Source organism: Tamandua tetradactyla, chromosome 3 (genome assembly GCF_023851605.1).
Source record: "Tamandua tetradactyla isolate mTamTet1 chromosome 3, mTamTet1.pri, whole genome shotgun sequence".
In the NCBI taxonomy this organism is placed as follows: Eukaryota; Metazoa; Chordata; class Mammalia; order Pilosa; family Myrmecophagidae; genus Tamandua; species Tamandua tetradactyla.
This window is the reverse complement of record NC_135329.1, coordinates 79,315,636-79,343,103: the sequence shown is the minus strand read 5'-3', so window position 1 is coordinate 79,343,103 and position 27,468 is coordinate 79,315,636. Positions and strand designations below refer to the sequence as shown.

The 27,468-nt window shown below is 46.0% G+C and overlaps 1 protein-coding gene across 1 annotated transcript in view; it reads right to left on the bottom strand.

Annotated features, from left to right (window-relative positions):
• Positions 1-27,468, bottom strand: part of CROCC2 (ciliary rootlet coiled-coil, rootletin family member 2) — a 102,388-nt gene that overhangs the window by 65,544 nt on the left and 9,376 nt on the right. The window contains exons 2-3 of the mRNA XM_077151745.1: positions 3,042-3,192; positions 1,950-2,113 (exon numbers count right to left, since the gene is read on the bottom strand). Of these exons, the coding sequence (XP_077007860.1) occupies positions 1,950-2,113; positions 3,042-3,192 (315 nt within the window). The remainder of the gene's footprint in view (positions 1-1,949; positions 2,114-3,041; positions 3,193-27,468) is intronic.

Below are 27,468 nucleotides of genomic sequence, written 5' to 3'. Positions count from 1 at the left end.
TCCTGCTAGGAACCAGGCCCCTCCAGCCTGCAACTCCCACCCCAGAGGGCTGCTGCTCTCCTCCTACCTCGGCCAAGTCCCTTGTCCAGCTGGAACAGCAGGACCTGCCCTGGGGTTACATGGGTCGGGAAGGGCCTGTGGCCCTCCAGCCGGCTTTGCGGAGATGGGGTGGGGGGAGGTGTCCAAGCCAGGCTGGGGCTGTCCGGGGTCTGTGGCTGGAGCCCAGAGAAACGGGACAGTGAGGGTCTCGGGGTAAAGGCCTCGCTGGGGCCAAGTGTAGGACCCACACCTGGTAGAGGGCGGGTTTGGGCCGGGAGCCTGCAGCTGGAGCTGGGGTTGTGGAAGGGGGGCCTGGCAGACGCTGGGAGGGATCTGTGGCAGGGAGAGGACCTGACTGGGCCACTGCAGGGTGAGAAGGGTCCCAGCTGGAGCTGGGGGCTGGTGGGGGCGGGCTGGGAGCGCCACCCAGGTGGAGGCCCAAGCAGCAGTCACGCCTGCCCCCTCCCCTCCCACCCCGTGCCTGGTGCTTGGGGGCGCCTCGGGGCCAGGCCAGGAGGCGCGCAGAGCTCTGGCGCCCGTGTCCAGGGTTGGGGCTGACTCACAAGGTTACTAATCAGTCTGCAGGACCTTGGCCGCCGCTCTTCCTGCCGGCCCTTTCCCAGCATCTTCCCACCCAGTGCTAGGAAGACCCCCCGTAGCTCCCCCGCAGCCACTTGGGGCTGGAGGGGATGGGAGTGAGGCTCCCAAGTGTCCTGGGGCTGGGGGTGACCCCCCTGCTGGTCCTGCCCCTGAGGACCCTGGGCGGGGGAATCGAGAGATGCACAGATGGGGGCAGGGTGTTTGCACAGGGGAAGGGTGGGGCAGGCATATGGGACCAGGGGTGGGAGACAGGCAGAGCCCAGAGGAGCACCTGGGATGCCTCCAGGACCCCAACAGAAGGCCCAGCCTGTGGGGGCTGTATCTCTGCTCTGGGAGGGCCGACCTGGACCAGGGCGTGGTCCTAAGGATGGCAGCACGGCCTCGGAAAGCGCCTGCCCCTCTCCAAGCCTCAGTTTTTTCATCTGGAAAGTGAGTCCTCAGTCCTGCCTCACAGAGCACGGGTAGGGGTGAGGATAGGCATGGCAGGGGCTCTGAGCCCGAGACTCTGACCTGGGGCACCCCTTACCCACCTTGCACCCACCCCGTGCCTGCCCTGCACCTCTCAGCCATCACCTGCCCTGCACCTCTCAGCCATCACCTGCCCTGCACCCTGCGTCTATTCTGTGCCCGGTTCTGCCCCAGAAGCTGCCAGGACCTTAGGCGTGGCTGACATAGTAAAGAGGCTCTGGCTTAGCAAGTGACTTCACTTTTCTGCCTCAGTTTCCCCATCTATACAATAGGAGGCCCTTTCTAGCTTCATGCTTTAGAACCCAGGAGGCCTCTTGCTGCAGCTCCCAGACCCCTTGGAAGGCGGACAGAGGGGTGGGTGGGGGTGCGTGTCAAGGTCACATGCTCTGGACACTTGCTTTCTGACCCCAGAAGCCTTGCCTGCCTCAGCTGGGAGGTGGGGGCTGGGGGCCTGGAAAGGAGCATTCCTGTGTTCTGGGGGGTTGGAGCCTGTGCCCTGCTGCTGCACCTCCTTCTTTCAGCAGGTTCTTGCTGGGGCCTCCTTGCCCAACTCTGGGTTGGGCGCTGGGCACCTACAGGTCAGGCCCGACCAGGTTACCCCACAGGTTCCTGGCAGGTGAGATGTCAGTGACTGAGCTGGGCCAGGGCTGGGGAGGCCCAGGTACCTCCTATTCTGACCCCTTCAGCCCTGCCTCAGTTTCCCCACAGTAATCACAGTGCTGTGATGTGTTTTGAGACTTGTTGTGTGGCCCCACTGAGGGCACTGTTGGTCTAAGGGTGACTGTGTCACCTCAGGGCTGGCCATACCCTCCAGCCTTTCCATGTGCCCTGCATGTGCTCACCTGTGCACTGACTGCGTGGTACTTTCTGGCCAGCTCGTCCCTCTCGGCGCCCGTCTGGGCCAGCAGGTCCTCCAGGCGGGACAGCGCGTCCTGCAGGAGCTTGTTCTCCTCCTGCACACCAGCTGCAGCTCCCAGGGGCTCCCGCACCCCTGCAGACAGCAGCACTGCGGGCAGCTGGGTGTGGCCAGGCCCAGGACCCCAGCCCAGCCAGCTACGGCACCCTGTGCCCCAGGAGGGCGGTGGACTGCTGCCAGACTCCCACACTGGGTTAGCCCCAGGCTTCCCATATTGTGCACCCCTTCTGCGTCCCATCCCTTCCTCTCGGGCCAGTGGGCGTCTACCTCCTTCCCTGCCTTTGATCAACATCTGTTTCTTGTGAGAAATTTTATTGACAAATATATTACTTTTGCAACGTTGGAATTTCATTTACAAATAGAGGTCACCAGAGGACAAGAGGTGAGGGAGGGGACTTTTTACTCGGTGAGTGTGAAGTGTTTGCAGATAAAAGTTTATCAGCATCTCTAACCGAGTACTACCTGTACCTGGCCCTGCTGCAAACCAGTTCAAGCAGAATATGGGGGTGGGGCGGCTCTCAGCCCTGGGACAGCAGCTGCCCCCAGGTGCCCAGTGCAGGCCCACTCGGTAAGCCCTCCTCTAGATCCATTGTGGGGCTTCATCTTCCTACATACACTCATGCTGGTTCCTCTGGAAGAGCAGGGCAAGGCTCATCATAGGGAATGAGCACCTCCTGTATAGATTTTCCAGCACAGGGGCCCAGCACAGACTGGGTGAGTGGCTGGCTGTGCGGCCTGGTGCAGAGGCACAGGCGACAAGCAGGGCCACGCCAAGGACCAGGTGAGAGGTAGCTACACCCAACACACCTGTTTAGTGCCTGAGCCCCCAGCATCCGCCTGAGGGTTCACTCGACTCGGGCAAACAGGAGAGCCTAGGACAGCACGCCCTGGTGGTCAGTAGAGCAAGCTCCACCCAGCATGGTCCGGAGGCTGAGTGGGTGTGCCCGCCAGACCTGGTGGGTGGGGGGCTTTGTCCAGCCCGGTACTTCCCAGCGCCTAGGTGCTCCCATCCCCTCACCTGGGGGCGGCTCCTCGCCCAGGCTGCCAGCCACGATCTGGCGGATCTGGGCGGGCACAGGGCTGGGTGGAGCCCCCCAGGCGTCTCCTCGCATGGTCAGGGCTCGGTCTTCTCTGCTGGCCATGGGGCTCAGGACGGTGTCCTCCAATCTCTGAAAAACACTGACTGAGTCCCTGGAGGCTGGTGTGAGTGCCCCCACCCCCATAGCAGCTTGCTGGAGTTTGTGGCACTCCCGCCTCTGCCTGGAACCCCAGGAAAGGACTGGCTGAGGCTGGGCTGGTCATCTAGCCATCGTGACTCGGTTTCTTCACCTGTACCTGACTGGCCCTTGGCACTGCCCTTAACCATGACAGGGGCAGGGACACCTGGCAAGGGTCACAGTGGGCCTGCTCTCTGGCTCCACTCCAGCTTCAGGTGGGAGTCCAGTGAAGGTATCTGAATTTAAATGGTAAAGGGTAACTGGACACTCCCCAAGGGGTCCTCGGAGCTGGATGTTCAGCCCAGGGGGTGCCCCAGTGCTGTAGAGGTGGGTGGCCTACTATCTTCTGCCCCCCTTCCCCCACCGCTCATCTAAGGCCCTTGTGTCCTGCTGAGTGATGGCTTGGTAGCCTCCCAGTCCCCTGAGCTCCTCATCCCCTCTGACTGCTCCGTGGGGGTCCATCCGCAGTCCCTGGGCCACTGGAGGGGGAGGTGGTCTTGGTTGCAGCAGCCCCATTGCCCCATCCTGCTCCCCCTATCCCCCACCCCCATGGCCAGTTCAAGTCTCACTGTGAACATCGGTCTGCCCTGGGCTCCCCCGGATACATGGATGACCTCCTCCTCCATCTGGAATCCCCCAGCTGGAGCATGCTGACCCCTTCCAGAGCTGGCTCCAGAGTCATCCCAAGAAACCACAACAGGCCTGTGCAGCACCGCCCACCCCCACCCCGCGTGCCCACTCAGCCAGTGCCCATGAATCGGGCTCCCCTGCCCCTCCCCCCACTCATTGTGGGCAGAGGTTATGGGCGAGCAGCTTTCCTTGAGGCCGGGGCCTGACTTTCACCTGGTGAATGACTTTGAGTCCCATGTGGCCTTTCCAAGGTGAGCCCCTTGGATTCTGGGGGGCAGTGAGCAGCCTCCCTGGGGCATGTGCTGTGGGCCAGTTAGGCCGGACGCTCCCGCTCCCCCTTCTGAGCCTGTGAGGCCCCTACCAGCTGGCACCACCACCCACCATTTCCTAGGGGGGAAGAGGCTGGACCCTCCTGAGGGTGACAGTCTACTCTGACCCCTGACTTGGATGGCCAGACCGGCCAGGCTCTGTGGTGGAGAAGACAGGCAGGCCTTGCTTGCCTCAGCCTCTGGGCGCCCCTCAGGCGGGGACGGGCCTCTGCGCCCCACTGCCCCCTCTCTGCACGGCCCCCTCCAGGCCCCCTCCCCGAGCTCCCCCGGGCATCCGCGGCGCCACCCGCTAACGGGAAAGCAGCAGCGCAGCATAAATTTGACTCATTCCTAACATTTACAGAGGGTCACTTATTAGCCGAGCCGTCCCTAGAGGCGCTGGGGGCGTAATGGGTTCCAGCTGTGGCCGGGTGCCGGTGATGGGCCGCGGCCAGCGCGGGCGGGAGGGGGCATGGCAGGGGCCTGCGGGCAGAGGCGGAAGGGCAGGCAGGCCCTCCCCTTCCCTCTCCCTTTCCCTCCTCTCCCCTCCCCCTCCCCTCCCCTCCCTTTCCCCCCTCCCCCTTTCCCTCTCCCCTCCTCCTGCCCTCTGGTTGCCTGCCCGCCCCAAGAGGGAGGGAGGGGAGCAGTGGGTATGAGGGCAGCCCCGCCCCCATGGAAACAACCAAAGGGGAGGGCAAGGAATGGGGGTGGCGAGGGTCCCCAGTCAGGCTGTCATGAGCCGGGTGGTGGTCTGTGCTGACCTCTGGGCTTTGGATCCCCTGGAAGCTGCCTCCTTCCACCTCCCAACCCGCAGTCCCTGGCCCATTCAATCTTGACCTTCCCATTCTGTGGCTGAGGGCACAGCCTGGCGTCCCCAGCATCCACCCCCACCCCCACCCCAGGCCCTGCCAAGCGCTGCCATCTGTGGCAGGCAGGTGGGCTTGCAGGGCTGCGGGTCCCCCCTGGCCAGACCCATTTCCCAGCTGGGCTCCCAGGCACGGACTGCTGGCTGTGACAAAGGCAGTTCATGGGGATGCTTCTGGAAGGCCTGCTGGGAGTCTCAGCCAGTAGGAGTCACAGCCTTGTGTTTGGACATCAGTTTCCGCAAAGATCCAGACTCACAACTGAGCCTGGCCAGGCCTCTTCTGCTGACCCCAGGGTTCCGGCGGCCACCCAGCCCACTCGCCCCAGGGAGGCCACTGCCCCTGTGGAACCACTGCCAGCAGCCAGTGTGTGAGAGCCTGACAGCTGTCTGGAGGTGGGGAGCCCCCACCCTTGGACTACAGTGGGCTCTGGGGTATCAGCCGCACCCCAGGAACAGAGTAGAGTAGAACTGCCCTCTAGAGAGAGTGGGCCTGGGTCCCATCCCCATCACCAGCTCTGTGTAACCCTGAGCCTGCTGCCTGCCCTCTCCAGCCCAGGGTCCTCAAATGTGAGCAGGGGGGTGAGGGTGGCAGATGGGGGTGTAATCGCAGCTTGCCCAGGTCCCATTGACTCTGGAACGCCCAGTTTGTTCTTTGCAGATGGGCTGCACTGTGGGTGTGGGGGCTGCAGGGGGGGATTGGACTCAGAAGGAGGGCCATGGGCACTTGTTGCCCCTCCCAGGCCAGGCATCCAGTCCCCTACTGTGAGCCCTAGCTAGGAAGGACATCTGCCCAGGTCACCCCTAGGGGAACTGCCCCCCATCAATGTCCTTCGGGGGATCAGGTCTTTGAGGGGTGGGTGGCTGGGATGTTTCTGGGGTTGCTGCTTCTAGAAAGGAGTCTGGCCCCAGGGTGGCAAATCCCAGGAAGAAACAAAGGTGATGGATGAGACCCGGGAGGGGAGAGGCACGGTCTTTCTGGCCTCCATGGATGCGAGGGGGAGCTGCTGCTCACCCTGCGCCCACAGGCTCCACCCCAGGGACCGGCCACCAGGATGGGCCTCCTGGGCCAGCCTTGGGGTCTGAGCCGACCTTCCCCGAGGCAGGGTGAGGGTGCTCCTCCAGGCTGTCAGGAGTGTCAGGAGGCCAAGCCCTGGACGGGCATGCGGTCCTCAAAGCCCCTGGGGTCGGGGGACTGGGGGTGCCACTGGCGGCACTGGCGGTGCCACTGGCATTGAGGCATTAGCGCCTCTTCAAGCCCCGCCCCCTGAACCTCCACCGCCCAAGCTTAGATCACATGGTTCGCTGCGAGTCGCAGCCCGGCGAGGCAGAGGGGGCAGAGGACGAGCCGCAGGTCCAAGGTGACGCCCCCTACCCTGCCCGGCGCAGTGTCGGCTCCTCATCAGGGCCCAGGTGGTCCTGTTCACCGCGGGTCCCCGGCGCCTGCAAGGGCGCTTGGCCCGGGCAGGGCCCCGTGATGGCGGTCGGGGGATGAGCCCCATCGCCGCCTGATCTCAGGGGTCGCTGCAGCCCGGGAGCCGGCGGGTCGGTACAACCCACCCGCTTCCAGGACACCCAGGCAGGAGGACATGCGACCGCTGATGCTGGTCTCTCCACGGGGCAGTCGGGGAAATGGAGGCACCCCTGAGCCCCCCAACCGTGGCTCCATCAACCTCGAGCCGGCGGCGGCCCCTGCACAGCCAGCCCCCCACCTCCACCCATGCGGGTACCTCGTCAGGAGGGACCCACATCCCTACTCCCAGGACCCTCTTATGGCTTCTTTGAGCACTCACAGGGGCTGCTCATTTGGCAGGAGTTGTCGCAGGGACCCCTGGAAAGGCAGAAACGGAAAATGTCACATTCGGAGCCATTCACTACTGCCCTTGCTCATGGGCAGGGGAGGACGAATTGTAAGTCCAGGTTTCCAGGGAGGTGGAGGGGGACCCACAAAAGGGGCGCAGGGGCCTGGTGGAAATGGGGGAGGCCACTCACCCCAGATTTCCTTAGGGATACCCAGGAGACCCAGGGTGGATCCAGCCAAGCACAGTGCAGGCAGGAAGGGCACCAAAGCCCAGTTTTAAAGTTACTGGGAGATGGGGTGTCCAGCAGGTGAACCCAGACTCAACCCGTAGGGGGAGCTGGAATAGGGTGAGGGAGAGCAGGACTGTTCAGGCGGCCGGGCTGCAACAGTGCCACCATGTGGCCACCAGGGGCACTGCGGAAGGGGCGGCCTGCGCCTGGGGCCGCCTGCGCCTGGCTCTGGGAGAACTGCTTGGTCTGGGGCTCAAGAGGGGACAACTGGACAGGGCAGTCGGAAGGGAAGTTGGGGCTGAAGAGTGCAAACTGAAAATAAAGACAAGTGACTGCATTCGTGAGGGTGATGTGGGAGGCATAGAACATTGAACACTCAGTGTCTTATCTCTGTCCTTTAGCAAACATTTCCATATCCATTATCTCTCAGGAATGGGGAGACTTCTCACCTCCACTTTATTAGGCTTGCTTCAGGTCACCGAGGTCACCTCATAAATGGCAGAGTAAGGTCTGGGAGCAAATTCAAACCACCCCATGTGGTTCTGGACGAACCAGCGCCTGCCCGGCTGCCCACCCGTGGGCTGGACTCAGTACGCACATGGCTCTCCACCCCTTCTGAACCCAGGCAAGGAAACAAGCAGACAGCCTCTGTGGCATTGACATGCCATCTTTCCTTCCCCGCTTCCAGGTCCCGCTCAGACCCACTAGCCTTGCTGCCATTGCCTGTGCCTGCAGGGGGGCCTATCTGGGCTCCCGAAGCTCCAGGGAATGGGCTTTGGCCTATCCAAGGACAGGGCCCCAAGCCAAGCCCAGGCTCTGAGTGCCTGCTCACCGGCCTGCACAGAGAGGGCACAGAGAGGGCGCTGGGGCCCGGTGGCCTCCTGCCAGGCTCCGTTTCCTTAGGAAAAAGAGCTTCTTTGTGTCTGGGTGAACACCTGGCCTCCAAAATGCTGTAAAGTGGCAACTTCTCAATCTGACTCTGTGTGTCCAGCGAGCGCGCTGGAGGCCTGGAAATTGTGCCAGAGGCAGGAATACATTTCTTGTGGGGGGCAGTTTGGTTTTCAATTGATAATAAATCTAGGGTGCTCCTGAATGCAAGACCTAGGCCAGGCATTGAACCAGGAGGTATGGACAAAAGGGAGAAAAACCTTGTTCATCTTGCACTCCCCCCACCAGCTTGGCACAAGGGGGTCTCAGACATGAATGACAGAAAATCCAGCTGGAACCACCCAAGGTATGAATCACTAACTGCAAAATGACTCATAGAAGGAGTGCTCTGGAGTGCAAGGACTCTGTCTGGTTTGCTCCTGTGTCCCTGATGTCTACACAGGCTTCCTGGAAGAGGAGGCATGTGAGCTGGACCTTGAAGGTTAAAAAGGGGGCACAGGTACAGGTATCCAGGTTGGGGGAAAGGTGGAAGCAAAGGCCCAGGATTGGGCAGCTGAACAGCAGTGAGTCTCCAAAGTCTGTATGTTGCCTTGGAGGGGTGGATCCGACCCATGAAGGCCTTGAATGGCCCATCGAAGAAAGGGGTCCCATCCTTGACAGCAGACCAGGGAGGGTTTCTAGTGGGAAACATGGCCCATCCGGGGAGTGGAGTAACCCTGGCTGTGGTGGCCGTGGCCTGCGCGATTCGGAGGTGGCTTCTTTTCCTCCTCTTTCTTGTTTGCTCATGTGCAACACAGGGCACATGTTTGCTCCACTGCCAGTTAGGCCTCTCCCAAGTTGTTCACCCTTCCTGTCCCATGGGCAGGCTCTGCACTCACCCAGGTTCTGGGGAGATCCCGGGGACATTAGGCAGAGACACTCAGTTGCAGAGCCAGGACCAAAGTGGGAATTTGCAGTGCTGTCCCTACTGCTCCAGGCCCCCTGTGGCGTTCTGCGTCTATGCATCCACCTCTCTTCCTGCCCCTTCTGACAGTACCCTCCCCTCCTCCCCCTCTTTGGTACTGGTCCCCTTCCTCTTTTTGGGCCTCCCCCTTGGAAAAATGTGTTTAATCTCTTTGGTAACAGAACTTCCACCCACATAAAGTACTTTCCTTTTCCCGAGGTAATTCCCAGGGCTCTATAAAATCTGTGAGCAGGAGTTCTGTCCTCAAAGAGTTAAAATCCAGGGGTCCACACTTTGCCTTTTAGGAAGGATGCAAAGGTGCAATAAGACAACACTCACTTTGTAGCAACTAGAAACACCAGTTAAACTATGAAGCGTGCATTTTAAAAGACATCAAGGAACAGTGAGAGCCATGAGACAAAAGGACAGAAATGAGGGAGATGTGAGAACCATTTGGTGAGGAGCTGGGTTCAGCATGGGCAGAGGCAGATGAACTGATCTGTCCCAAGCAGAGGTCACCACTGGGAGGGAGAGAGGCCACAGAACTTTTAGTAGCTAGGGCTGGAGTGATAAAGCTGGAGACCTGAGGTACCTCAAACACAGAGAGGGTTTCCTGAAAAGCATTTCTTTAATTTGGAGGTTGTTGGGAAGACTGGAGAGGCCCAGAGTCTCTGCGGGCCAGAGGAAGTACTTAGGAAGTTAAGGTTGTCTAGGGGGAGGGGTCCTGGAAACAAAACAGGCTTGTTTGAAAGGCCTAAGGGAGTGGAGGCTTGACATGGAGTATCTAGAACTTGCCTCTGCTGTAGGTGCTTAGCATGAGCTGCTACTGGAAACAGAAAGCCAGGGAGACTTTGACATTCCCATGGGGCTGGAGTGACAACAGTGGAGACTCAAGAGGCATCAAAACGTAAGAGGTCTCCTCTCAGAATGACTGCAGATTTTGAAGCAGTGTAGGATGGATGCCTAAAGGCTAGGCTGGAACCTCTGAAGGCTAGGAGATAGGCCCACCAGGCTCTTGGGCAGAAGCACTGGAGGTGCCATCTCAGGGCAGGGATGTGTCAGGGACTGCTGAGCATCACCAAGACGCAACTCAAGACAGGCAAGCCCAGTTCCGAACCGAGTGGGGTAATAATTCCCAACTCCATCTGCCCAACAGTGGGAAGATTGAAGTCTGCCTGGTGGAATATAATATCACATGGAGTTGCTAATGGGTTTTTATACACAATGTCTGGCATACAATAAAAAATTAGTAGACATATGAAGAGGAAAGACCAAATGACTGACAAGTAAAAAACAAACAATAGATGCAGATGGTCCAGATATTAGACTTAGTTGTAAATGATTTTCAGGTAACTATTATTATTATGCTTAGAAAAATATGGACAAATTAAGTGAAAGAATTTCACCCAAGAAACTCTGTGGTTACAGTAGATTGGAAATAGCAGATTTGCTTAGCGAATTGAGGCTCGGGTAAATAGAAAGCACCCAAACTAATGTACAGAAAATAAAGTGAACACTAAAAACAGGGAAGGAGACCTGGGATATGCGCAAAAAGTCCCACAAATGAGTAATTGGAGTCAATAAGGGAAGGAGAGAAAGAATGTGATGGAAGAAACATTGGAAGAGATAATAGGTAAGAATTTTCCAAAAGCAATGGAAGGCATCAACGTACAGGTTCAAGAAGTTCAGTAAACCCCAAATTAATCAATATTTAAAAAGTCAGTGTAGTCCTCTATATTAAAGAAAACCCACATAACTTGATCAGAATAAGCATTTGACAAAAATTTAATACCCATTCACAATGAAAACTCTTAGTAAATTAAGTACACAAATGAGTATCTTCAACCTGGTAAACAACATCCATAAAACACCTTCAGCTAAGATCACACTTAATGTGAAAGATGGAATAATTCTCCCCATAAAATTGGATATAAAGCATGGATGTCTAATTTTACCACTTTAATTCAGTTTTGTATTAGAGGTGAGAACAAGCACTACAAGGTGAAGAGATTGTAAAGGTAGAAGTAAACTTACCTTCCTTCAAAAACTACATGATAGTACTTGTAAATAATCTTAGGGAATATATGGGGAAAACTTCTAGAATTAATATCTGTGCTTAGCAAAGCCACAGGATACAACATCCATATACTAAAATCAATTGTGTTTCTATGCAATAGCAACACATAATTGAAAGTTGAAACTTTAAATTAAAAAATGCTATTTATAGATTCAATAGAAACCCAACAAAAATACGAGCAGATTTGTATTTTTGTAGAAACTGGCAAACTGACTCTAAAATTATATGGAAATACAAAAGACCTAGAATTGCTAAAACACTTGAAAAAGAAGAACAAAGTTGGAAGACTTATGTGTCCTGATTTCAAGACTCATGATAAAACCACAGTGTGATACTGATACAGGATAGACAAATAGATCACTGGGACAGATAAAGGCCCCAGAAAAAGCTTCATACCTTTGTTGAGTGGTTTTTGACAAAACTGCTGAGATAATTCAATGGATGAAAATATATTCTTATCACAAATGTAGCTGGAAAAACTGGATATCCATATGGAAAAGGAGAAAAAGAACCTTTATTTTACATATGCTATGTTCAAAAATGAACTAGAAATAGATAATGACCTAAACGTATGTGTTAGTTAGATTCAGTTGTCAACTTGGCCAGGTGAGCATACCTAGTCTTGTTGCTGCGGACATAAGCCAAACGGTATGTGAACTTCATCTGTTGCCAATTACATCTGCAGTCAGCTAGGAGGCATGTCTGCTGCAATGAGTGATGTTTGACTTAATTGGCTGGTGCTTAAATGAGAGATTGCAATGTAGCACTGCTAAGCAGCTTGGCATTCCTCATCTCAGCACTTGCAGCTCAGCCCAGGCCCTTGGAGATGCAGAAAGAAGTCACCCCGGGGAAAGTTGTTGGAACCCAGGGGCCTGGAGAGAAGACCAGCAGAGACCATCTTGTGCCTTCCATGTAAGAAAAGAGCCTCAGTGGAAAGTTAGCTGCCTTTCCTCTGAAGAACCAACAAAATAAATCCCCTTTTATTAAAAGCCAATCCATCTCTGGTGTGTTGCATTCCGGCAGCTAGCAAACTAGAACAACGTACAAGCAAAAGCTATAAAATTTCTAAAAGTACACACTGGAGAAAATCCTTACAATTGTGGAATAAGCAAAGATTTCATGGGACACAAAAAGAACTTACCCTAAAAGAAAACTATTGAATTAGATTTCAGCAAAATAAAAAAAGTCTTCTTTCAAAAGATATCATTAAAAAATGAAAAGGGAAACCACAGGGTGGGATAAAATATTCACAATACATATATTTGACAAAGGATTGCTAACTAGAATACATAAAGAACTCTTACAACTCAATTAGAAGAATAAAAATAACTCAATTAATAAATAGACAAAAATTTGAATAAATACTTTACAAAATAATAAATATGAATTGCGTATAAGCCCATGAAAATCAGTTTGACATTATTAGCCATTAAGAAATCAAACCCACAAGAAGACACTCTTACAGCCCCAGTAGAATGGCTAATAGTAAAAAGATGGATTATGCCAAGTGTTGGTGAGGATGTGGAACAAGTGGAATGCTTATTTACTGCTGTCGGGTTGCAAATGGAGCAAACACTTAGAAAAACGGTTTAGTAGTTTTTAATAAAGTCAAACATACATTTAACATAGAACCCAGCAATGCCATTTTTAGGTATTTACATGAGAGAAATGAAAGCATATGTCCATGCAAAGACTTGTACATAAATGTCCATTACAGCTTTTTTCATAATAACGTCATGCTGAAAACAACCCAAATGTACACGAACTGATGAGTGGAAAAGCATACTGTGGTGTATCTATACAATGGAATACAACTCAGAAAGAAAAAAGAACAAAGTACTGATGCGTGCAATAATATGGATGAATCTCAAAAACATTATATTGAATGAAAGAAGCTAAAATTGCGTGACTCCTTTTATATAATTCTCTAGGAAAGACAAATATAACCTACAGTGAGAGAGACAAAATCCATAGTTGCCTGGGGTTCAGGGTAGGTGGGAAGTTAACTGGAAAGGGACACATGGCACCATTTTGGGGGGATAGAAATATTATATATCTTGATTGTTGTGGTAGTTGCATGCGTGTGGACATTTGTCACAATTTATTGAACTATATACTTTAAATGGACATATTTTATTTTCTGCAGATCATCTTAATGAAGTAGATTCTTAAAAAATGAATAATAAAAATATTTGATTATTTTCAAAAAGGCTAGAGAAGAGAAAAGAGAATCAAGACAGATGAGATAAGCAGAAAACAAATAGTACAATCTTGGATATAAATCTAAATACATCAGTAATTACATTAAATGAAAGGAACTTAAATACTTCAAGTAAAAGAGTGAGATTGTCAGAATTTCATGAATACTGTGGTGGTTTGGTGCTATGTACCCCAAAACAACATGTTCTTAATTCTAATACTTTCCTGTGGATGCAAACCCATTGTAAGTAGGACCTTTTGATGATGCTACTTCCGTTAAAGGATGGCCCACCTTGTTCAGGGTCGGTCTTAATCCTATTATGGAGTCCTTGATAAGACTTATGTCCTTTATATGACACAGGCTGTATTGTTCATGTTATAGTATTTAAGTTATGGGATATCAAGTTCAAGAGCGAATGTTACCTAAGGACTTTCACCCTATTCTGGAGAGATTTAGTGCGTTTTTAGTTGTATGCAGGAGAGTTGAGCATTGTTAGGCAAAACTGTTTGTTATTGTGTTCTATTTGGAAATTAAGTATAGTTTAAAGTGAAGCTGAGAAGGGGTGGGCTGTGATGGTCAGGTTCATGTGTCAACTTGGCCAGGTGATGGTGCCGTGCGCTCTGGTTGGGCACGCATTGGCCTAAACATTACTGCAAGGACATTTCAAGGCTGGTTGATAAACCAGAAAGCTAGTTCATTAAATTATCAGTCAGTTGATTGCAGCTGTGACTGATTATATGTACAATTAACTAAGGGCACATAGTTCACAAATGAGATTATACATTAGTTGAATTTAATCCAATCAGCTGAAGACTTTTAAGGGGGAAGAGAGAATTTTCACTTCTTTAGCCAGCAAGACTTTCTTGTGGAATTCACTGAGACGCTTCATTGGTGTTGCCAGCCTTGTAGCCTGCCCTATGCATTTTGGACTCGTCCATCTTCACAGTTGTGTGTGGCACTTTCATAAGTCTTATACTTACAGATATCTCCTGTTGGTTCTGTTTCTCTAGAGAACCCTGACTAATACAGATGTACAATAGGGAAAAAGCCCAAAGTTGGATATTTAAAAAGACAGATCAAAGAAAAAATAAAGGAAATGTAAGTGGCCAATGCCAGGAATGAGAAGGGGGGTGTGTGTGTGTCACCATATAAATCTCACAGGAGTAAAAAAGACAATAGCAGGATTTATGGGCAACTCCATATCAATAAATTGGATTATTTAGATGAAATGGACAAATTGCTTGAAAAGAGCAGTCTACCAAAGCTGAAGGAAGAAACAGAAAATCTCCGAAGTCCAAAATTCATTAAAGAAATCAACACTACTATTAACACTCTTTCCACAAAGAAAACCCCAGATGGCCCATCAGTTCATTCTTGCAAACATTCAAGGAAGAAATAATATCATTCTTACCCAGCTCCTCCAGAAAATAGAAAGAAAGGAAGGCGTGACAGTTTGAAAGTATTATGTACCCCAGACAAGCCATGTTTTAATCCTGACCAAATCTTGTGTAAGCAGCCATCACTTTTAATCCTAATCCAACACTGTAGGTTGGAAACTTTGATTGGATTTTCTCCATGGGGACGTGATGCACCCAATTTGGTGTGGTCCTTTGATTAGGTAGAGATACGACTGAGATACGACTCATTTCAGGTGAGTCTTGATCAGTTTACTGCAATCTTTTAAAAGAGGAAACATTTTAGTGAGAGTCAGAAATGACAGAAGCCTCAGAGTCTACAGACAGAGAGCCGTTGGAAACTTCAGAGCATAGCTGACACAGATGCCTACACTTGGAGAACAGAGGCACAGATGTTTGGAGATGCTTGGAGCCCAGCAGACATCACCACAAGGTGTTAAGCAAGCCAGAACCTGGAGAGAGCCAACCGAAGCCAAGGGATGAAAGCCAGCCCTGGAGAAGCAGAGTGAGGAACCCCCACAGGAACAGAGGCTGAAAGCAATGGAGCCCAGGGGCAAGTGACGAGCAGATGCCAGCCACGTGAGTACCCAGATGACAGGGGTGTTCCTGACCCATCGACCTTCCTTGAATTAAGGTATCTTTCCTAGGATGCCTTAATTTGGACATTTTTATAGGCTTAGAACTGTAAACATGTAACTTATTAAATTCCCCTTTTTAAAAGCTGTTCCATTTCTGGTGTATTGCATTCCAGCAGCTTGTAAATTAGAACAGAAGCTTATCTCAATTCTTTATGAGGCCGACATTCCCTTGATGCAAAATCATGAAAAGCCATCCCAAGAAAGAGAAATTTCAGACTAATCTCTACAAACAAAATATTAAGAAACCAAATCTAGTGATACATAGAAAGAATAATAAATACATCAAAGCTAAATGAGGAGTTCTTTTGGGAATACAAAGGTGGTTTATAATTAGAAAATCTGTGACTGTGATTCATCAGAGAAAAGAGTCAGTAGATGTTGAAAACTTTGAGATGAAATTCAATACCTATTCATGATAAACACTCTCGGTGAACTTGGAGTAGAAGGGAATTCTTTGCTTTGGTAGAAATATCTACCAAATAACCCCCTACAGTAAGCATGCATTATTTTTATGAGTCCCCCTCCCTGATATTGGGACAAGAATGTCTGTTGTCACCATTTCTATCTTTGCCCCAGAAGTCTTAATCCTGTCAATAAGGCAAAAGAAATGAAAGGCATAAGGATTGGTGAGGAAAAATTAAAATTATTTTTATTTTAAAATGTCTTGATTGCTTTGTAGGAAAGCCAAAATAATATCCAGTGAATTTACCGGCTATTGAATACAATAAGGTCAATGTAAAAGATTACACTTCTATGTAGCAGCAATAAGGAAGCTGAAAGCAACATTATAAAAGTGCCAATTATAATGGCATCTCCAAACATCAAATACCTATGAGCAATTGTTATAATGAAACATGTTCAAGACCTCTCCATTAGAAGCTACAATATTGAGTAAAATTCGGGAAGGCAAATGAAAGAAAAGATTATGGGCATGGATCAGAGGACTTGCTATTGTAAGGATGAGTTCTCCCGAAATTAACTATTGATCCAATGAAATCCAAATCCAAATTTCAGTAGGTTTTGATTGTTGTTGAAATCAATAATCTGATTCCAAAATTCATGTGGAAATTAGAAGGGTCATAGATAGCCTAAGCAACCTTGAAGAAGAAAAGCTACTGGACATAAAGACCTGTTATGAAGCTATGGTGATTAAGGCAGCGTGCTATAGGTCTAAGGACAAACTGACAGTGGGAGAGACTATAGGGAACAGAAACAAGCCCACATGTACATGCTGACGTGGTTTATGACAAAGGTGACATGGGGGTGCAGTTGGGGAAATCATGGTCTTTTCAATCACGGGACTAGGTTCATTGGCTATTCATCTGGAAAGAAAATCTTGTGATCTTTACTTCACACCATAGACAAAGATTGCAGAGTTAAATGAGGAAGTAAGACAATAAATCTTTTAAAAGAAAAGTTTGAAGAACATTTTTGTGATCTTGCAGTAGGCCACAATTTCTTAAACAGGACATAAGAATCACTAACTATAAAGGAGAAAAAGAATAACTGCACTATATTAAAATTATGAACTTCTATTCACTAAAAGATACCTCTATAAGAGTGAAAAGGCCACCCACAGAGCATATTTGTGGTGCATCTATTCAACAAAGTGCTTGTTTCCAGAATATACACTCAGTAATCAAAAGAAAAGGTCCCTGAATAGGAAAATAGGCAAAATATGTACACAGACATCACACAAAAGGAGATATCTAAGTGGCCAATAACCATACAGAAAGGGGTTCAACTTTACTAGTCATCAAGTAAATGCTAATTTAAGCCACAATGTGATACACATTGTACACCCATCAGAATGGCTGAAAGGGAAAATGATAGGAAATGCCAAGTGTTGGCAAGTATGTAGAACAACCAGCCTCTCATACACTGTAAATTGGTACAACCATTTTGGAAATCAACTTGGCAGTATCTATTGAAGCTGGATATAAGCAAATCTATGACCCAGTAATTCCACACTTGGGTACGTAACCAACAGAAATATTTACACATGGCACAAAAAAACATGAACCAGAATGTTCATGGCAGTGATATTCATATTAGCCCAGATTTGGAACTACTCAAATGACTATTAACAGCAGAATGGATAAAAACAAATTGTGATATATTCACACAATGGAATACTATATAGCAGCTAGAATGGATAAGCTGTAATGATATGCTATATTCTGGATGAATTTTACAAACGTGGTGTTGAATAAAAGGAAGCAGAAAGGAACACATGATGGATGGTTTATTTTTATAAAGGTGCAAAACTGATCTATGGTTGAGGTACTTTTGGCATTCTGGTGATGTTTTCTGCTTCTCGATCTAGGAGCTAGTCACATGGGTGTATTCAGTTTGTGAAAATTCATTGAGCTGCACACTTGCAACACATGCACGATTCTATATGAATGCAATATTTCAACCAAAGGTGAAAAAAAAATATCCATGAGCTTCTCCTAGATTACTGAGTCTTACTCTTATCCCAGAATCTTGAGGTGATGTCTCTCCATCCATTCTCCAATCCGCCATCTATCCACCTATGTCCACCCACCCATTCAACCATCTACCACCATCTGCGTACTGATTCTTCTATCCACCCGCCCATCCACATTTCCATTTATCCATCCACCTCTAGCCTAGACATCAGCAAGCAATAACCTGTGGGCCAAATTTGGTTCACAGACCTGTTTGTTCCCTGCCCCCACCCCCTTTTTTCGCATGGACAGGCAGCAGGAATCGAACCTGGGGCTATGGCATATCAGGAGAGAATGCTGCTTGCTGAGCCACTGTGGCCCATTCCACTAACTTTTTTTTTTTTTTTTATTAATTAAAAAAGAATTAACAAAACAATTAGAAATCATTCCAATCTACATGTACAATCAGTAATTCTTAATAACATCACATAGTTGCATATTCATCATTTCTTAGTACATTTGCATCGATTTAGAAAAAGAAATAAAAAGACAACAGAATAAGAATTAAAACAATAATAGAAAGAAAAAAAAAACAAAAAAAACAAAAACAAAAAACCTATACCTCACATGCAGCTTCATTCAGTGTTTTAACATAATTGCATTACAATTGGGTAGTATTGTGCTGTCCATTTCTGAGTTTTTATATCCAGTCCCGTTGTACAGTCTGTATCCCTTCATCTCCAATTATCCCTTCTCTTTTTTTTTTTTTTTTAATTAACGGAAAAAAAGAAATTAACCCAACATTTAGAGATCATACCATTCTACACATGCAATCATTAATTCTTTTTTTTTGTTTGTTTGTTTTTGTTTTTTGTTTTTTTGTTTTTTTTAATTAATTAAAAAAAGAATTAACAAAACAATTAGAAATCATTCCAATCTACATGTACAATCAGTAATTCTTAATAACATCACATAGTTGCATATTCATCATTTCTTAGTACATTTGCATCGATTTAGAAAAAGAAATAAAAAGACAACAGAATAAGAATTAAAACAATAATAGAAAGAAAAAAAAACAAAAAAAACAAAAACAAAAAACCTATACCTCACATGCAGCTTCATTCAGTGTTTTAACATAATTGCATTACAATTGGGTAGTATTGTGCTGTCCATTTCTGAGTTTTTATATCCAGTCCCGTTGTACAGTCTGTATCCCTTCATCTCCAATTATCCCTTCTCTTTTTTTTTTTTTTAATTAACGGAAAAAAAGAAATTAACCCAACATTTAGAGATCATACCATTCTACACATGCAATCATTAATTCTTAACATCATCACATAGATGCATGATCATCATTTCTTAGTACATTTGCATTGGTTTAGAAGAACTAGCAACATAACCGAAAAAGATATAGAATGTTAATATAGAGAAAAAAATAAAAGTAATAATAGTAAAATCAAAACAAAACAAAACAAAACAAAACAAAAACCTATAGCTCAGATGCAGCTTCATTCAGTGTTTTAACATGATTACTTTACAATTAGGTATTATTGTGCTGTCCATTTTTGAGTTTTTGTATCTAGTCCTGTTGCACAGTCTGTATCCCTTCAGCTTCAATTACCCATTGTCTTACCCTGTTTCTAACTCCTGCTGAACTCTGTTACCAATGACATATTTCAAGTTTATTCTCGAATGTCCGTTCACATCAGTGGGACCATATAGTATTTGTCCTTTAGTTTTTGGCTGGATTCACTCAGCATAATATTCTCTAGGTCCATCCATGTTATTACATGGTTCATAAGTTTATCTTGTCTTAAAGCTGCATAATATTCCATTGTATGTATATACCACAGTTTGTTTAGCCACTCTTCTGTTGATGGAGATTTTGGCTGTTTCCATCTCTTTGCAATTGTAAATAATGCTGCTATAAACATTGGTGTGCAAATGTCCGTTTGTGTCTTTGCCCTTAAGTCCTTTGAGTAGATACCTAGCAATGGTATTGCTGGGTCGTATGGCAATTCTATATTCAGCTTTTTGAGGAACCGCCAAACTGCCTTCCACAGTGGTTGCACCCTTTGACATTCCCACCAACAGTGGATAAGTGTGCCTCTTTCTCCGCATCCTCTCCAGCACTTGTCATTTTCTGTTTTGTTGATAATGGCCATTCTGGTGGGTGTGAGATGATATCTCATTGTGGTTTTGATTTGCATTTCTCTAATGGCCAGGGACATTGAGCATCTCTTCATGTGCCTCTTGGCCATCCGTATTTCCTCTTCTGAGAGGTGTCTGTTCAAGTCTTTTTCCCATTTTGTAATTGGGTTGGCTGTCTTTTTGTTGTTGAGATGAACAATCTCTTTATAAATTCTGGATACTAGACCTTTATCTGATATATCATTTCCAAATATTGTCTCCCATTGTGAAGGCTGTCTTTCTACTTTCTTGATGAAGTTCTTTGATGCACAAAAGTGTTTAATTTTGAGGAGTTCCCATTTATTTATTTCCTTCTTCAGTGCTCTTGCTTTAGGTTTAAGGTCCATAAAACCGCCTCCAGTTGTAAGATCCATAAGATATCTCCCAACATTTTCCTCTAACTGTTTTATGCTCTTAGACCTAATGTTTAGATCTTTGATCCATTTTGAGTTAACTTTTGTATAGGGTGTGAGAGATGGGTCTTCTTTCATTCTTTTGCATATGGATATCCAGTTCTCTAGGCACCATTTATTGAAGAGACTGCTCTGTCCCAGGTGAGTTGGCTTGACTGCCTTATCAAAGATCAAATGTCCATAGATGAGAGGGTCTATATCTGAGCACTCTATTCGATTCCATTGGTCGATATATCTATCTTTATGCCAATACCATGCTGTTTTGACCACTGTGGCTTCATAATATGCCTTAAAGTCCGGCATCGCTAGACCTCCAGCTTCGTTTTTTTTCCTCAAGATGTTTTTAGCAATTCGGGGCACCCTGCCCTTCCAGATAAATTTGCTTATTGGTTTTTCTATTTCTGAAAAATAAGTTGTTGGGATTTTGATTGCTATTGCATTGAATCTGTAAATCAATTTAGGTAGGATTGACATCTTAACTATATTTAGTCTTCCAATCCATGAACACGGTATGCCCTTCCATCTATTTAGGTCTTCTGTGATTTCTTTTAGCAGTTTTTTGTAGTTTTCTTTATATAGGTTTTTTGTCTCTTTAGTTAAATTTATTCCTAGGTATTTTATTCTTTTAGTTGCAATTGTAAATGGGATTCGTTTCTTGATTTCCCCCTCAGCTTGTTCATTACTAGTGTATAGAAATGCTACAGATTTTTGAATGTTGATCTTGTAACCTGCTACTTTGCTGTACTCATTTATTAGCTCTAGTAGTTTTGTTGTGGATTTTTCCGGGTTTTCGACATATAGTATCATATCGTCTGCAAACAGTGATAGTTTTACTTCTTCCTTTCCAATTTTGATGCCTTGTATTTCTTTTTCTTGTCTAATTGCTCTGGCTAGAACCTCCAACACAATGTTGAATAATAGTGGTGATAGTGGACATCCTTGTCTTGTTCCTGATCTTAGGGGGAAAGTTTTCAATTTTTCCCCATTGAGGATGATATTAGCTGTGGGTTTTTCATATATTCCCTCTATCATTTTAAGGAAGTTCCCTTGTATTCCTATCTTTTGAAGTGTTTTCAACAGGAAAGGATGTTGAATCTTGTCGAATGCCTTCTCTGCATCAATTGAGATGATCATGTGATTTTTCTGCTTTGATTTGTTGATATGGTGTATTACATTAATTGATTTTCTTATGTTGAACCATCCTTGCATACCTGGGATGAATCCTACTTGGTCATGATGTATAATTCTTTTAATGTGTTGTTGGATACGATTTGCTAGAATTTTATTGAGGATTTTTGCATCTGTATTCATTAGAGAGATTGGTCTGTAGTTTTCTTTTTTTGTAATATCTTTGCCTGGTTTTGGTATGAGGGTGATGTTGGCTTCATAGAATGAATTAGGTAGTTTTCCCTCCACTTCGATTTTTTTGAAGAGTTTGAAGAGAATTGGTACTAATTCTTTCTGGAACGTTTGGTAGAATTCACATGTGAAGCCATCTGGTCCTGGACTTTTCTTTTTAGGAAGCTTTTGAATGACTAATTCAATTTCTTTACTTGTGATTGGTTTGTTGAGGTCATCTATGTCTTCTTGAGTCAAAGTTGGTTGTTCATGTCTTTCCAGGAACCCGTCCATTTCCTCTAAATTGTTGTATTTATTAGCGTAAAGTTGTTCATAGTATCCTGTTATTACCTCCTTTATTTCTGTGAGGTCAGTAGTTATGTCTCCTCTTCCATTTCTGATCTTATTTATTTGCATCCTCTCTCTTCTTCTTTTTGTCAATCTTGCTAAGGGCCCATCAATCTTATTGATTTTCTCATAGAACCAACTTCTGGCCTTATTGATTTTCTCTATTGTTTTCATGTTTTCAATTTCATTTATTTGTGCTCTAATCTTTGTTATTTCTTTCCTTTTGCTTGCTTTGGGGTTAGCTTGCTGTTCTTTCTCCAGTTCTTCCAAATGGGTAGTTAATTCCTGAATTTTTGCCTTTTCTTCTTTTCTGATATAGGCATTTAGAGCAATAAATTTCCCTCTTAGCACTGCCTTTGCTGCGTCCCATAAGTTTTGATATGTTGTGTTTTCATTTTCATTCGCCTCGAGGTATTTGCTAATTTCTCTTGCAATTTCTTCTTTGACCCAGTCGTTGTTTAGGAGTGTGTTGTTGAGCCTCCACGTATTTGTGAATTTTCTGGCACTCTGCCTATTATTGATTTCCAACATCATTCCTTTATGGTCCGAGAAAGTGTTGTGTAAGATTTCAATCTTTTTAAATTTGTTGAGACTTGCTTTGTGACCCAGCATATGGTCTATCTTTGAGAATGATCCATGAGCACTTGAGAAAAAGGTGTATCCTGCTGTTGTGGGATGTAATGTCCTATAAATGTCTATTAAGTCTAGTTCATTTATAGTAATATTCAGATTCTCTATTTCTTTGTTGATCCTCTGTCTAGATGTTCTGTCCCTTGATGAGAGTGGTGAGTTGAAGTCTCCAACTATTATGGTATATGAGTCTATTTCCCTTTTCAGTGTTTGCAGTATATTCCTCACGTATTTTGGGGCATTCTGATTCGGTGCGTAAATATTTATGATTGTTATGTCTTCTTGTTTAATTGTTCCTTTTATTAGTATATAGTGTCCTTCTTTGTCTCTTTTAACTGTTTTACATTTGAAGTCTAATTTGTTGGATATTAGTATAGCCACTCCTGCTCTTTTCTGGTTGTTATTTGCATGAAATATCTTTTCCCAACCTTTCACTTTCAACCTATGTTTATCTTTGGGTCTAAGATGTGTTTCCTGTAGACAGCATATAGAAGGATCCTGTTTTTTAATCCATTCTGCCAATCTATGTCTTTTGATTGGGGAATTCAGTCCATTGACATTTAGTGTTATTACTGTTTGGATAATATTTTCCTCTAACATTTTGCCTTTTGTATTATATATATCATATCTGATTTTCCTTCTTTCTACACTCTTTTCCATATCTCTCTCTTCTGTCTTTTTGTATCTGACTCTAGTGCTCCCTTTAGTATTTCTTGCAGAGCTGGTCTCTTGGTCACAAATTCTTTCAGTGACTTTTTGTCTGAGAATGTTTTAATTTCTCCCTCATTTTTGAAGGATAATTTTGCTGGATATAGGAGTCTTGGTTGGCAGTTTTTCTCTTTTAGTATTTTAAATATATCATCCCACTGTCTTCTAGCTTCCATGGTTTCTGCTGAGAAATCTACACAAAGTCTTATTGGGTTTCCCTTGTATGTAATGGATTGTTTTTCTCTTGCTGCTTTCAAGATCTTCTCTTTCTCTTTGACCTCTGACATTCTAACTAGTAAGTGTCTTGGAGAACGCCTATTTGGGTCTAATCTCTTTGGGGTGCGCTGCACTTCTTGGATCTGTAATTTTAGGTCTTTCATAAGAGTTGGGAAATTTTCAGTGATAATTTCTTCCATTAGTTTTTCTCCTCCTTTTCCCTTCTCTTCTCCTTCTGGGACACCCACAACACGTATATTTGTGCGGTTCATATTGTCCTTGAGTTCCCTGATACCCTGTTCAAATTTTTCCATTCTTTTCCCTATAGTTTCTGTTTCTTTTTGGAATTCAGATGTTCCATCCTCCAAATCACTAATTCTATCTTCTGTCTCTTTAAATCTATCATTGTAGCTATCCATTATTTTTTCTATGTTTGCTACTTTATCCTTCACTTCCATAAGTTCTGCGATTTGTTTTTTCAGTTTTTCTATTTCTTCTTTATGTTCAGCCCATGTCCTCTTCATGTCCTCCCTCAATTTATCGATTTCATTTTTGAAGAGGTTTTCCGTTTCTGTTCGTATATTCAGCATTAGTTGTCTCAGCTCTTGTGTCTCATTTGAGCTATTGGTTTGTTCCTTTGACTGAGCCATATTCTCAATCTTTTGAGCGTGGACAGTTATCTTCTGCTGCTGGCGTCTGGGCATTTATTCAGATTTCTCTTGGTGTTGGACCCAGCAAGGTTGTAATATTTTTCTGTGAAATCTCTGGGTTCTGTTTTTCTTATCCTGCCCAGTAGGTGGCGCTCGTGGCACACGTTTGTCTGCGGGTCCCACCAGTAAAAGGTGCTGTGGGACCTTAAACTTTGGAAAACTCTCGCCGTCCTGGGGGTTCGCTAGCCGAAGCGGCTTGAGCCGGCCCGGGGTCTGAACGCAGGGAGGGTTGCTGGTCGCCGCAGCCAGGGAAAGAGCCTGTCCGAATTTCCTAGTCGGCCCTGGGCAACAAGCGTGGCGGGAGGGCGCCAGCGGCAGCGGCCCGCCCGAGAGAGTGCACGTTCCCCGGGAGTCACAGGGTCACCGTTCTCCGCGGCCTGGGGGTTTCCGATCCAATTCTCTCGGTTGGTCCGGGGGCTGCGCGTGGTGTGGGCGCCAGTCGCCTTGGTTTCAGGGGACCACCTCTCCAATTCTCCCAGCCGGCCCGGGAAGGGGGAAGGGAGTAACTCCGGCCGCTTGCCACCCCGCCCGGTAAGGCCCGCGCGCCTCGGCGATCTCACCCGAGCTGCTTCTCTCAGCCAGCCAGCCGTTCCAGGATGGGGTACACTGTCTTTTTTATCTCTGTTGTGGCTTTGGGCGCTTTCTGTATCGTTTCTACTCCCCTAGTAGGTGTCCTGGAGAAGAAACTAAGATCCGCGCGTCTTACTAAGCCGCCATCTTCCAGGAAGTCACTAACTTGTTTTTATAAACAAAGTTTTACTGGACAAAGCCATGCCAATTTGTTTACATATTGTCCCATGGCTGCCTTTGCACTACAATGGCAGAGTTGATACAGAAAATGTATGGCTCACAAAGCCTAAAATATTGACTATCTGGCCCTTTACAGAAAAAGTTTGCCAGTCCCTGCTTTAATCCATCCATCCACTTATCCCACCTCATATGTTTCATCTCACTTACTTCTAGCAATTATTTTTTCTCTCTTATGTATGATTTTTCTTTATCAGATAACAAAACATGTTGTAATTTATCCCTATCTTAAAAAACTATTTGCTCATACACCTCCCTCCAGGTATACTTGCAGTCAAAGTCACCAATGACTTCCATATTACTTAATCCAATAGCCCGTACCTTATTTCCATCTTGCTTGATCTGTTAGCAGCATTTAACACTGATGGTTGCCTCCTCTCTGGATCACTCTTCACTAGGCTTCTAGATGTCACACTCCCCTAGTTTTCCTTACTTCTTTGGCCATTCCTTCTTGGTCTCCTTAGCTGATTCCTTCTCATCTCTCCCATTTTAAATGGTAGAATGCTCAAAATCCTCTTTTTATGTATATGTGCTCCTGTAAGCATGTAGATAACTGGATGGAAATCAGTTATCTACATGCTAACAACTCTGAATGTCTACTTCTAACCTGGAATTCCTTCCTAAATTTAGACTGAGTCCATTCCCTCCTGTAGTCTCCTCTTGGATGTTAATAGACTTCTCGTAGAATGTTCAAAGCCAAACTTCAGCCTTTCCCTCCCAACATGTGCCTCTTCCAGTGTCTGCAAGTAGCTGAGGTCAAAACTCCAAGTCATCCTTCATTCCTGCCTTTTTTCTCAGCACTTACTGCCAAACCATCTTCAAAATATAGTCAGATGAAAAAGAGAACAGGCAGAAAATGGTGGAGTAGGAAGTTTTACAAGGTGCTTACTCTACCAGGAAAAAGAAAGAGCTGGAAAAAAAAGACTGGAATTAACCAGGTGGTAATTCCAGTACTAGAATGGACATGTAGAACAACTACAGGAGTACCAAAGGAGCTGAAAGGCTGCTGAGAGTTCAGCTTTTGTAAGTGGAAACACAAACCAGTGACCAGCCCCCATTGCTCAGCCTTGTGGATTCTGCATCCTAGTGGATTCTGCTGGGCCTGTGGCTGGTAGAGGAAATGATGTCCTCCAAAAGTTGGAGTTGAGGGTTGAGGTCTGTCTTTAGGCTCCATGAGGAACCAACGTGAAGCTGGCCTCCGGTTCAGCCTTCTGGACAGCAGTTCTTCCAGCCTCTCACCAGCATCCCCCTGGAGGTAAAAAGCTAGTGTATTTTTAAATCCTTCTGTATGTGAGCATTTCCTGGACTGGCATACCTTTGAAGGCACAGTACAGACCCTGGTCATTGTTCCAGCCCTTTCTGCAGCAGCAGCAGCAGTGGCTTCTGGCCTCTTACCCATATCTACTATGACTTACAAACCCAGTGTAACTTGCAAACCCAGTGAACTTTTTTCATTGGTTGGATTTTCTTTCTCTTTCTTGTGTTTTTTTCTTTTTTTCTTTTCTTTTTGTCTGATGGATCCCTGAAAGGTACATCATGGATGTCTTGGTTTTTCTCAGAAGTGATATTTTCTTTTTTTTTTTTATTTTTATTATTATTTTTTTTCTTACATGGGCAGGCACCAGGAATTGAACCCGGGTCCTCTGGCATGGCAGCAAGCGTTCTTGCTGCTGAGCCACCGTGGCCCGCCCCAGGAGTGATATTTTCTACAGGGACATAAAGAGCCAATGACCCCTCTTTCTCCTTTTCCTCTTTTATTGTTTCTTTTTTGTTCTTTATTTTGGGGTGTAGCAGATTCCTGAGTAATGAGCAGGAATGGTGGCCTAGGTTTCAGCCTCAAAAGCAAAAGCTTCAGGCTTCATACTAGCACATAAAAAGAGATTTGGAGATGCAGTGTACTTCATTATTCTCTTCTTTTTGGGGGGTATATTTTATCTGTTAGTATTCTCTCTTTCTCATACCTTTTTTGTTCTCAGTCTGATGAACTGAAGAGTGGGAGAACTAGATTTTGAGAGTAACCACAATATAATACTAAGAAAGTCCAGTTCTCAGAAAGTTTTAAAACATACAAGGCAACAGGAAAGTGTGGGCTCAGCCACAGGAAATAAAGAATTTGAGGAGGTGTAGTCACTGAAATTACTAATCAAAGATCTTGGTATATTCTCATTAATAGATCAATGAACTAAAGGAAAATGGGCAAAAGTAAAGCAATTCAGGAAAACAATATATGAAAAAATTAAATTTCAATAACGAGATAGAAATTTTGAAGAACAACAAAATGGAAATGGCAGACTCAAAAGTACAATAACTGAAATGAAAAATTCAATAGAGGGGTGTGCTGATTTGAAAGAATGTATGTCCCCTAGAAAAGCCATGTTTTAATCAAAATCTTATTTTGTAAAGGCACAGTAATCCCTATTCAATTCTGTATGTTTGAATCTGTAATTAGATCATCTCCTTGGAGA